The sequence below is a fragment of the Oncorhynchus mykiss genome, chromosome 14, assembly GCF_057628025.1.
Source record: "Oncorhynchus mykiss isolate SJ-2025 chromosome 14, ASM5762802v1, whole genome shotgun sequence".
NCBI classification, from domain to species: Eukaryota; Metazoa; Chordata; class Actinopteri; order Salmoniformes; family Salmonidae; genus Oncorhynchus; species Oncorhynchus mykiss.
In genome coordinates this window covers 14,947,049-14,960,007 of record NC_143035.1, presented here as the reverse complement: position 1 = coordinate 14,960,007, position 12,959 = coordinate 14,947,049, and the positions used below count along the sequence as shown (strand labels likewise).

At 43.0% G+C, this 12,959-nt stretch overlaps 1 protein-coding gene across 1 annotated transcript in view; it reads left to right on the top strand.

The window, feature by feature from the left end:
- Positions 1–4,755: 4,755 nt before the first annotated feature.
- LOC110488886 (protocadherin Fat 4) overlaps positions 4,756–12,959 on the top strand; it is a 100,133-nt gene continuing 91,929 nt past the window's right edge. Inside the window, exon 1 of the mRNA XM_021561327.3 lies at positions 4,756–10,479. Within this exon, the coding sequence (XP_021417002.2) occupies positions 5,374–10,479 (5,106 nt within the window). The 5' untranslated portion in view covers positions 4,756–5,373. The remainder of the gene's footprint in view (positions 10,480–12,959) is intronic.

Genomic DNA, 12,959 nt, shown 5'->3' with positions numbered 1-12,959 from the left:
ATACTCCACTTGCTGCAATTTGTCACTGTCCTAACTCCTCTGCGCTGGGTTTAAAGTTTCCGATTGTTTTCAAAGGGATAAACGAATGTGATCTGTCGAATCATTATCTTATCTTGAAATATGATCATTCTTGTCAATGGAACAATGGTTTAAATTATATTTCTGTGCATGGATGGAGGCCTGGTAACGATAAAAAAAAAACTTTACAAGCACTCCTCTTCTCCAGTATTGTTTGAGTATGACCTTGTTTTGTATGGTGATACAATGGCGACATCTGGTGGGCAAATGCCGACATAGGGACAGGTTTTGGTGCATGGATTTAATGAATAACATTTATTTATGGATGGACACTTAGGTTCATGCAAAACACTCTCTAGTGCTATCCACATCTCCTCACGCCCAGTCACTTCCAGTTCAAATATAAAATGTCTGTGTAATGTTAGACTACACAAGTGGGATATTTCAAGAAAATGTGACCACAATATTCTGGTTTTCCTCCAAAAAATACAAATGATCTCTTGTACCTGCAACACAGATGTATTCTAACGAGTTGGCTGATTGATATTTATATCCCGGTGCTGAGACCTGCTAAGCACAACTGGCCAGGGAGATGGAAATTCATAGTTGTACACCACGGGAAAAATAGAGTATGTTGGGTAACAGGAGGCCTTTACATCTTACTTAGCAATAAGGGGTCCAGGGAAAATCCCTGAGAAATCATGGACGACAATTTAAAACCTGGAGGCATGTTAAACAAATACAGACACGCAATAGATCCACTGTCAGCGTTAATGCCTGGCCGTTCACACACTGGTTATTTGAAAAAGGGGACTGTTGTTTCACAGGCTCGTGCTTCCTGGTTGTACAATAACCTTTTGTGACTTTCACTTGAACTTATTCTGCCCTTGCTTGAACACTCAAATAAATTATTCTACTGTACAACGACAGATTTACCCACTGTTTACTTGAAGATTGAGGTGAAAGGAAGCCCTGAAACTATGTTCCACTCATTTGAATTCAAATAATGACTAGACTTTTATTAACATTATGTTCCTACCGTATGCGTCCTTCTCCCATTGAGTTAACGCTTCGCCTTTCAGTCCCATTCTGTCGGCTGATGACAGTAAAACTTTCCAATGAGGCACATCAGGTCTGTTTTGGATTATGGCACTCCTTCATCCTCTCATTGACTGCTGAATTTGATCTTTATTATTGGGCCTCGACTTTACTGTATGTTGACAGATTTTACGAGTACATGTCCTGCAGGGTTTTGCTCATGTGTTTTTAAAAGGAAACAGGCTACAATGTTCCAGTCCTTGAGGGGGTCCAACAAGGTAATCAGATCAAGGGATTTCACTTGTGATTCTGAGACGATAGGTAGAGAAACATCTGTTTTCAGAAGTCTACAAGTGTGGTGGTGATGTGCTTAGATGCAAGAGCCATAGCTATCAAACAAATGGTCACTGTGATAAGGTTACATTGTCCCTGCTTAAAAAAAATACATACTGTTCACATTGAGATGTAAAAGATAAAGAACCCAAATTCACTGCTCAATAACAGAAACCCCATGACTACAGTGACTGAGGGCAAAAGAGTGTGATACTGCCACAAATGTTAGGTGACAGGCACATACACACATATACAAGGCAAGAATAAACCTCCCTATGTGATGTTTGATTTTCAAACTGTTTATGTGATGTACTGTACTGTATCCGCCTGCATGCATTATTTGCACTGACAAATCAAAGATGGCGATAGCCTAGCATCTCTGCTCTCCGAACTCTGATTGATTGGATTTTGGACTTCCTTATTTAGTTGGACATGAAGCCTTTTGGTTGGGATTGAATTTGTGATAATAACTTTTATTTAGTTTGAAACTCTGATATTGTGACACTATGCTTATTTTGCTCACTTCATAACAGTTAAGTCTGTTTTGTTTTTGTTGCACTCATATTAACAAAGTATTTCCTTGAACTTTAAAATGGTTAGTTTGAGATCCAAGCTGATTGTTACAAGAGGTAAGACTTGGGGAAAATAGTCATCTGGATTGAAAACCGTCAACTTTGAAATAGCTCATGAAGACATCAGTCCAAGTTCTTAAAAAAATAGCACAAACACAATAACAGTGATACTTTTTGATGTTAAAAGCATCCTGCAAGCTTCAGGCATTGCATAATCAGTTTAAATGGCTGGCTGTCAGTATGGAAAGACAGTGTGGGAAGCTAATCTGCTTTGATACGTTCTGTCTCTGTCTGGTAGGCTACTGGAACACTGAATGGGTGCGTGCATTGGCTGTCAGTCCATGCAGTCTGTGCCAACGATCCCATTTGTAATTCAATTAGTATGGTTGAGTCATGTCCTCTTCGATTCTCCAGCACATCTATGTACTGATCAAGACCTCACTGCGCAAATGGTCACATATGAGTGCTACAATTTAACAGACACTGTTATGGATCAAAAGTTTGAACACACCTACTCATTCCAGGGTTTTGCTTTATTTTTTACTATATTCTAATTTGTAGAATAATAGTGACGACATCAAAACTATGAAATAACATATCTAATCATGTAGTAACCAAAAAAGTGTTTAACAAATCAAAATCTATTTTATATTTGAGATTCTTCATAGCCACTCTTTGCCTTGATGACAGCTTTGCACACTCTTAGCATTCTCTCAACCATCTTCACCTGGAATGCTTTTCCAACAGTCTTGAAAGAGTTTCCACATATGCTGAGCACTTGTTGGCTGCTATTCCTTCACTCTGCAGTCCAACTCATCCCAAACCATCTCAATTGGGTTGAGGTCAGGTGATTGTGGAGGCCAGGTCATCTGTGTCACATCCTGACCTTAGTTCCTTTTTTATGTCTCTATTTTAGTTTGGTCAGGGTGTGAGTTGGGGTGGGCATTCTATGTTTTTGTTCTATGTTTTGTATTTCTGGTTTTGGCCTGGTATGGTTCCCAATCAGAGGCAGCTGTCAATCGTTGTCTCTGATTGAGAACCATACTTAGGCAGCCTGTTTTCCTGGTTTGTGGGTAGTTATTTTCTGTTTAGTGTGTTTTGCACCTGGCGGAGATGTTTCGGTTGTTTATTTTGTTCCTTCTTTTATTTAGTGTTCAGTTTATTAAAATAATGATGAAAACTTACCACGCTGCATCTTGGTCCTCACCTTCTTCCACCAACGGTCGTTACAATCTGATGCAGCACACCATCACTCTCCATTTTGGTCAAATAGCCCTTTCACAGCCTGGAGGTGTGTTGAGTCACTGTCCTGTTGAAAACAAATGATAGTCCCACTAAGCGCAAACTAGATGGGATGGCATATAGCTGCAGAATGCTGTGGTAGCCATGCTTGCTAAGTGTGCCTTGAATTCCAAACAAATCACTGACAGTCTAATGTCCATTGCTCGTGTTTCTTGGCCCAAGCAAGTCTCTTCCTGTTATTGGTGTCCTTTAGTAGTGGTTTATTTGCAGCCATTCAACCATGGCCTGATTCACACAGTCTCCTCTGAACAGTTGAGATGTGTCTGTTACTTGAACTCTGTGAAGCATTTCTTTGGGCTGCAATTTCTGAGGTAGGAAACTCTAATGAACTTATCCTCTGCAGCAGAGGTAACTCTGGGTCTTCCTTTCCTGTGGTGGTCCTGATGAGAGCCAGTTTCATCATAGTGCTGGATGGTTTATGCGAATGCACTTGAAGAAACTTGTGGTATTGTGGTATGTGGTATTTTACCAAATAGGGCTTCTGTATACCACCCTACCTTGTCACAACACAACTGATTGGCTTAAACGCATTAAGAAGGAACGAAATTCCACAAATTAACTTTTAATAAGACATACCTGTTAATTGAAATGCATTCCAGGTGACTACTTCATGAAGCTGGTTGAGAGAATGCCAAGAGTGTGCAAAGCTGTCATCAAGGAAAAGGGTGGCAACTTTGAAGAATCTCAAATATAAAATATATTTTGATTTGTTTAACACTTTTTTGGTTACTACAGTACTTGATTCCTTATGTGTTTTTTCATAGTTTTAATGTCTTCGCTATTATTCTACAACGTAGATAATAGTGAAAATAAAGAAAAACCCTTGAATGAGTAAGGGGTGTCCAAACTTTTGACTGGTACTGTATATATTTAAAGTCACATGACAAGCCAATTGAAAGTTAAAATGTTTAATGTTACATACTACTAACATATTGGAGTCATTTAGGTATTTGGAGTAATCTATTCAGTCACTTAAGAATATTATTGGACCGTTAGTAAACTACAGTATGTGCGATATTTTCGCTGCATGTTGCCTTCTATCAAACATAGGTGGAATATAATTGTACCTTCTTGCTGCTTGATGATTTAATTAAGACACTAGATGGAGGTACATACTTATATGTAAACTATCCCTCCTCATAAGAAGACACATGATACTCTCTGTATATTTCCAAATTGCAATCTTGTTTTGCATTTTTACATTAGGAGTAACAAGATACATTGGGTAACATATATATATTTTTAAATGTGTGACTATATGATAAATGCAATTGGTAGACTTCCACTTGGAGATTAATACTAGATACTTTTCTAATCAACCTGTGTGGTTTAGGTAGATCAGTGCATTCCATATTGTAACCTAATAAGCTATATTTGTTACAAACTAACGGTACACTCATTACATGTCTCTCATGCCATAAAGATATTTCTTTAATTTGATTGACGTTGTCCTCCACAAGCCACGACAAGGGCTCCGGTTTACAATAGAAAGGAAAGGCAAGGAGGGCGAGCAGGAGCACAGTTGTCCAATGGGATCACAGGTGGGAGGGAGTTTGTCTAACTCGAGTTTTGTTCTAAGTTAGTAGGTACCTAAGCGTGTATGATGTCTGAAGCTTCTGCACCGTTATTCCGCGGGACATTATATTGGTACAACTGAGAGTATTTGTGCCTTGCTTTCCATATTCTATTAAAGCAATTATTTAATCACTTTTAACTTTTGGATACACTTTTGACAACGGAGAGGAATTAATATTGGCATGTATTTTTCACTTTTGTAGTTCCTATTCATCCGTAAGTGTATTGCGCATATAAACCATCATGCATTGCCGCTCACATACGATGCGTTCTGCTACAGGGGAGTAGTGGCGAAACTTAATTGACAAGCAAGGGAAGTCTGAGCACCACGGATTCATTGCATCCCAAGGATTCAATTACTACATCTAGATACGGGAGAAAATACTTCAGTGGAAATATCCGTATAATTTCTGGAATTACCACAGTGTGTCGCGCACTTTTGGAATACAATGCTTTAGCGTTGGCCAAACTCGAATAAAGTTGATGCATCTTCGGCATGGACTTTTTATAATAAAGGTGGACTTGGATTTCGACCATGGCGCTCACAGGTAGGGACTTAGGCCGGTTCCATTTGATTTTATTGATGCTATGGACTCTGTCGCAATATTCTTCATCCAGCCAAGTTCGTCAAGAGTTTCAGGTATTGGAGGAGCAACCGTTTGGTACCTATGTGGGGACGATAGAGACGAGACCCAGCTTCACCTATCGCTTCAGTGAAAACCACAAACTTTTTGCAATTAATGGCACCACTGGAGTCATTTACACCTCCTCTGTGATTGACAGGGAGATTTTGCAAAGTAATGTCATCAATGTGGTGGTCCTCTCCAGCCAACCTACCTATCCTACCGAAGTTAGGATTGTTGTACTGGATATAAATGATAATTCGCCAGTGTTTCCCGACGCATCAATTGTAGTTTCGTTTAAAGAAGACGCCAGCAGTGGCAGACAAGTGATTCTGGACACGGCTACAGATTCTGACATTGGGAGTAATGGAGTGGATCACACCACCTACAGAATAGTGAATGGCAACGAGCAAAGGAAATTCCGTTTGGATATTACAGTGAATCCTAGTGGAGAGGGGGCATTCTGTCACCTCGTTTCAACTGGAGGCTTGGACAGGGAAATCACTCCCTTCTACCAACTCTTGATTGAAGTGGAGGACAAAGGAGACCCTAAGAAGTTTGGGTACCTGCAAGTAAATGTAACTATTCAAGATATCAATGACAACCCCCCTATGTTTGATCATGACCAATATCAAACAAATGTTTTTGAAGATACGGCAGTGGGTTCTAGTGTTCTGCAGATAACAGCATCAGACCAAGACGAGGGAGCTAATGCAGACATCAGGTACTTTTTAGACGAGGGAACACCTTTTCAAATCGATCCTAAAGCAGGTACCATCGTTATAAAAGAACGTTTGGATTATGAGAGTAAGAAAGAATACTCTATGACTATTCATGCTATGGACAACGGTGTACCTTCTCTGTCAGGTAGGTCAGAGGCCACTATCAAACTACTGGATGTCAATGATAATGACCCAGTTGTGAAGTTTAGATATTTCCCCACCACATCTAAGTTTGCCTCTGTTGATGAAAATGCTCAGATTGGTACAGTGGTAGCCTTATTGACAGTCTCAGATTCCGACTCTCCCACAGCTAATGGTAATATATCTGTCTCAATATTGGGGGGCAATGAACAGAGACACTTTGAAGTGCACACTTCCCCAGTTCCCAACCTAAGCTTGATCAAAGTGGCTAGTGTTCTAGACAGAGAGCGCATTTCCTCCTACAACCTGACTGTGTCGGTATCAGACAATGGCAAACCCATGGCCAGGTCCTCTTTTGCCAGCCTGGTTATTTTTGTGAATGATATCAATGACCACCCACCCATATTCCAGGAAGTCATGTACAGAGTAGATATCAGTGAAGACATTCCAAAAGGCAGCTACATTAAAGGGGTCTCTGCAACAGATGGCGACTCCGGGCAAAATGCCAACCTTCGCTACTCCCTGGTGTCTGGAAACGGTTTGGGCTGGTTTGCCATCAGTGAAAACAGTGGTCTGGTTACCAGCGCCGCTTTGTTGGATAGGGAAGTAGCATCTGAAATAGTGCTCAACATCAGTGCCAAAGACCAGGGGTTGCAACCCAAAATCTCCTACACTAAATTGATAGTCAACATAACTGACGTGAATGACCAAGTGCCCACATTTACACAGAGCACATATCATGTGTCCCTGGTGGAGCACTCTCCAGCCGGTGCTGAGCTCCTAGTGCTGTCAGCCTCAGATGATGACCTTGGAGCCAATGGAACTATCCGGTTCTCTTTTGACCCGGAGACCCCGTCTAGTGTACAAGAGTTGTTCCGCCTGGAAGTTGTATCAGGCAGGTTAAGCACAGCCACAGAACTGGACAGGGAGGACCAAGGGAGTTATTTACTTTACATCCAGGCGACAGACTCCGGTTGTCCCCCTCTCCACTCCATTGGTAAAGTAAACGTAACTCTGAGTGATATCAATGACAATAGGCCAGTCTTCTACCCAGTCCAGTACTTTGCCAATGTCAAAGAGAATGAACCCTCTGGCTCGTTCATAACCACTGCATTAGCCACGGACCCTGACCTGGGGGGAAATGGCACAGTGAAGTATATCATATCTGCTGGAGACACATCTAAATTTCACATTAATAGTAACTCAGGCAAAATCACCACCCTGGTGCCGCTGGATAGAGAGGAGAAGACCGCCTACCAGCTGCAGGTGACAGCAGCAGATGGTAGAGACCTCCGTTCACACACCCAGGCCATCGTCACCATTAATGTCATAGACACACAGGACAACCCCCCTACCTTTAGTCAGAACGCCTACAGTTTTGTCATGTTTGAAAATGTGGGCATTGGCACAGTTATTGGCACTGTATCTGCCACCACTGTCGATCTGAATACAAATATCACATATTTAATCACCTCAGGGGACCAGAGGGGGCTGTTTACTGTCAGTAGTGCAACAGGTCAAATCAAAGCATCCAGTCAGATAGACAGAGAGGAGCAGCCTTTCTATCAACTCAAAGTCATAGCCAGAGGTGGTGAGGTAACAGGCGAAGCCCTCGTCAACATCACAGTGAAGGATTTAAATGATAACGCACCCCATTTTATCCACACCACCGAGCACGTCAGTGCAGTGGAGAACTGGCGCACAGGGCATCTGATATTCCAAGCTAAAGCTGCCGACCCTGACGAGGGCACCAATGGCATGGTGGTCTATAGCCTCAAGCAGAACCCCAAAGGCCTGTTCCACATCCATGAGAAACATGGGCTTATCACACTGACAGGGCCGCTGGAGCTCACCACCAGCTCCTACCAGGTGGAGGTCCTGGCCTCTGATATGGGGGTCCCCCTGCTCACTTCCACTCTAATGTTAACAGTCAGCGTGTACGACGTCAATGACAACTCTCCCATGTTTGATCAGCTCTCCTACGAGGTCATTATTTTAGAGTCTGAACCAGTCAACAGTCGCTTTTTTAAGGTGGAAGCCACCGACAAAGACTCAGGCCTGAATGGGGAGGTTATGTATGACATAGTTGACGGGAACACAGCCAACGTATTTGGGATCTTTCCAGACGGGCAGTTGTATATTAAGGCTGAGCTAGACAGAGAAGTCCAGGACAGATATAACTTAGTGCTGGTGGCCACAGACAGGGCAGTGGAGCCACTAAGTGCCAGTGTCAATGTCAGTGTAATTCTGGACGACGTGAATGACAATCGCCCCCTCTTTAACAGCACTAATTATGTGTTCCACTTTGAGGAAGAGCAGAAGAGAGGGTCGCTGGTAGGGCGAGTGTTTGCAGTGGATAAGGACTTTGGCCCCAATAGTGAGGTCAGGTACACGTTTGAGACTCAACAGCCCAACTTTGAGCTGAACGCCATCACGGGGGAGTTGACCAGTACTCTGCAGTTGGACCGTGAGTCACTAATGAGACAGAGAGGCGCAGCGGTGTTCAGCTTTACAGTAGTTTCCTCAGACCAGGGGCTCCCCAAGCCTCTGAGAGACCAGGCTAAAGTGCAGGTTTACATCCAAGACATCAATGACAACCCGCCCAAGTTCACCAAAGACATTTACCAGGCCTCCATCTCCGAGTCGGCCCAGAACATGACGCAGCTGCTGAGGGTGTCTGCCGTCGATGTGGATGAGAGCAAAAACGGACTGGTCCACTATCACATAAAGGAGGGCAACGAGGAGAGCCAGTTCACCATCGACAGCAGCTCAGGACAGGTCACACTAGTGGGAAAGCTGGACTATGAGGTGACATCCTCCTACTCGTTAAAAATGATTGCTGTTGATTCTGGAGCTGTGCCCCTCTCCTCGTCCTGTATGCTCAGCATTAGCATACAGGATGAGAATGATAACTCCCCCTCCTTCCCCAAATCTGCCATATCTGTGGATGTTCTGGAGAATATGAGGATTGGAGAGCTGGTGGCCTCAGTGACAGCCACGGACTCTGATTCGGGTCATAACACAGACATAACATACAGCATCACAGCCACAAACAACCACGGGACATTTAGCATTAGCCCCAACACAGGGAGCATCTTCCTAGTAAAAAAGATGGATTTTGAAACTCAGTCTTTTTACAAACTGAACATCACTGCAAAGGACAATGGGAGACCACCAAGGTCCTCAACAATTCCTGTGGTCATTCATGTCAGAGATTTCAATGACAATCCTCCTATATTTACCCCTGGTGACATTTTTAAATCCATTCCTGAAAATATGCCCCTCTCTGCATCAGTAATGACAATCACTGCTCATGACACGGATGCAGACATTAACGGACAGCTGGAATACTCCATAGTTCAACAGACACCCAGGGGAGGTCACTTCAGCATTGACTCCAGCAGTGGGCTCATATTCACAAACAAGGAGATTGACAGAGAGTTCTCCAATCTCTTTGAGTTGACAGTTAAAGCCACTGACCAGGCAGTTCCTGTGGAATTCCGGCGCTTTGCCTTGAAAAATGTCACAATATGGGTGACGGACCTGAATGACAATGTCCCCACGTTTGTTTCCCAGAATGCTCTGGTTGCGGAATCCACCATAGTCATTGGCTCCATCCTCACGACGGTGGTGGCGTTCGATCCTGACGAGGGCTCCAACGGCGAGGTGGAGTACGAGCTGGTGAAGGGGGACTCGGACACGTTCATCATGGACCGCTACAGCGGGGATATCCGCTTGGCCTCACAGCTGGTGCCGTCTCGCCTCATCTACAGCCTGACCGTGTCGGCCACCGACCATGGCTCGGACAGGAAGACCTCCAGGACCGAGCTCGCCATAATCCTCCAGGGCGCCGATGGGCCCGTCTTCTCCCAGCCCAAATACATCACCATCCTGAAGGAGGGCCAACCACCGGGCACCAACGTCATCTCCCTGGATGCCTCCAGCCCCAGAGGCTCAGCCACCAAGGTGGAATTTTTCATTGTGTCAGTCCGCAGCGGCAGCAAGGCCATGGGACGCCTGTTCACCATAGGCCGCCATACTGGAGTGATCCAGACCGCAGCCGAACTGGACCGGGAACAGGGCTCTGACCTCTACCTGGTGGATGTGTACGCCATCGAGACGGACGCCAGTCATCCCAGGACGCAGAGGGCTGAGGTTAGTAGTGCGTTTATTTCTCTTCTCTTTTTGGAGGGCAATGGCTTCTTCACATTGTGGTCGATGGCTTCCAGACAGCATAATTGGAACCCGTACAGCCGTTGAAGTCGTTTAGTGGGATTAAATGAAATGAGATCAAGGTTTCGACTGGAAAACCTGGGAGTGAAAGGAAAATATCCAAGTCGCACATAAAACAGGTATACCTAGTGCATTCGTATGCACATTAATTACATTCCTTTTTTAAATATATTGCTAAAAGTCCTGTGTTACATAAAATCTAAATTGCCTTGGACATGAGTAAGTAGGCCTTGGTTTTTGGCAAGATAACTGTATTGTTCCAGTTCCCAAAAAGGACTGGCCATAACAATCCTTCTAGCATTTGTCTGTGTTTTCTGGGAAGGGGAAATGAGTGCCTCGTATCCTGTGTTTCTGCTGTGCTCATGCTGTTATGAACTTGGATATTCTTATCAGTGAATAAGAACTACACAAATCGAAACGTAGCACTTTTTCTCTTTCGCAGGCATTATCGTCCTGGGTTGCTTCATATGATAAAGATCCATGATGAATTGTTCCAGGTTTCTATAGGTAGTAATGGAACACACAAAGAAAATATCATGATGAGTTAGTGCAGGTAGACTATATCCGGCCAATATCACAGAGTTTTAAACCTGAGGCTGTTTTAGTTTAAGGGTGTTCCTGTGGTACTCTCCTCCACCACTGGGCCGGGCTCTACAGGCAATATGTGACCGTTAAAATTGCATGACCTCCTAAGAGTGTGAAAAGATTTTCGGGGAGAGAAGAAGGGGAAGAAATCTCGAAGACTGAAACTTAAGCTCTCTATTCAGTTTGCATTATGTGATGCACCTCTTCCCTTGGGGGTGGAGTTAAATCCTCTGAAGTGCAGTGCTGAAACTGTAAACCCAGCTTTGGGTGGTTAAGCCCTAGCCACTCCTCAGATCTAAAACATGTGATTCTATATGCTATATATGTGTATTGGAAATTTCAACTGGAACCTAGAATTTCATGTTATTACAGGCTTGATGATACGCATTTATAAATTGGGAGTTTTCTGAGCGCAACCAGAAAAGATTTCACTGCTGCTTCCTTCAAGAAAATGTGTTTTTTATTATTGGAAGTTGCTTGCAAAGGGCCTATCCTGAAACGCTCTAACAGTATGACAGTAATCGGATGCTTTGACAGTTTTTGTGGATACCACTTCAACCATTACAAAAACTGAAATTGAAATCCAATACAATAATCGGGTATTTGGAGGCAAACTCAAATATGATTAAAATCACAGATTTGGCAAAATGGCGTTAAGTCATTTAACTTAATGTTAGTTTGGTCAAAAGGGGATATCAAATGCTCTCCCGTTTTGCCTGCCCCACCACAGATACTAATCTCTTCGTTTGAAAACTCTGCAGTCGATCAGAGAAATAATGCTTAACATATTTCTTAGGTTTTCCATGTACAAACCCTGTTCTCAAAGTCCAGTGACGTTTTATACTTTTTCTGTCCTCTGAGAGATGACTTAAACATACCCCATAACTGTATAGGCACTCTCTTTATTGTTACTTCTGAAGTGTAATAGCTCTTTGATGGTTTTAAACTACCTTTCATGTGGGTGATAGTGGCCTTTTGGATATGCCCTACTTGAAGGTAGTCTCAGGTACTGTACTGCTCAGTGGTGGGACGTATGGCAGGCTAAGGTTTTGGGCTTAGACGGATACATTTCCAATCAAAACGTAACTTTTAAGGTCCCTAAAGAGGGAAACGCTTTCACTTTCTCAGCTTTAAATCCATTAGCCTTTTAGAAGTAGTCATATTGATTGTTGAAAACACTTTGACAGCTGCTGTTCTTGTGCTTTGCACTGTGCACAATGTTTTGGATAGACTAGAAGAAAGAATTCAGCTCAGTATGCCGTCTCAATGATTGGTATCATAAACAACCTGACATAGCGCTGAGCTTGCTATGAAACAGAAGTTGCCGCTGACTTGTTTTGAACATGCCTCTTGGTATCAGATTAAGTGAGTATAATTGACATTGTTTGTTGATTTGTTTTTTTTCCATCATTTGGGATTCAGAGTTTGATTTGATAGCACCTGCTTTAGAACATGCTGTAACAACCTGCTTTAGAACATGTTGTAACGACCTGCATTAGAACATGATGTAACAACCTGCTTTAGAATATGTTGTAACGACCTGCTTTAGAACATGTTGTAATGAACTGCTTTAGAACATGTTGTAAAGACCTGCTTTAGAACATGTTGTAACGACCTGCTTTAGAACATGTTGTAACGACCTGCTTTAGAACGTGTTGTAACGACCTGCTTTAGAACGTGTTGTAATGACCTGCTTTAGAACATGTTGTAACGACCTGCTTTAGAACATGTTGTAATGAACTGCTTTAGAAAATGTTGTAACGACCTGCTTTAGAACATGTTGTAATGAACTGCTTTAGAACATGTTGTAATGACCT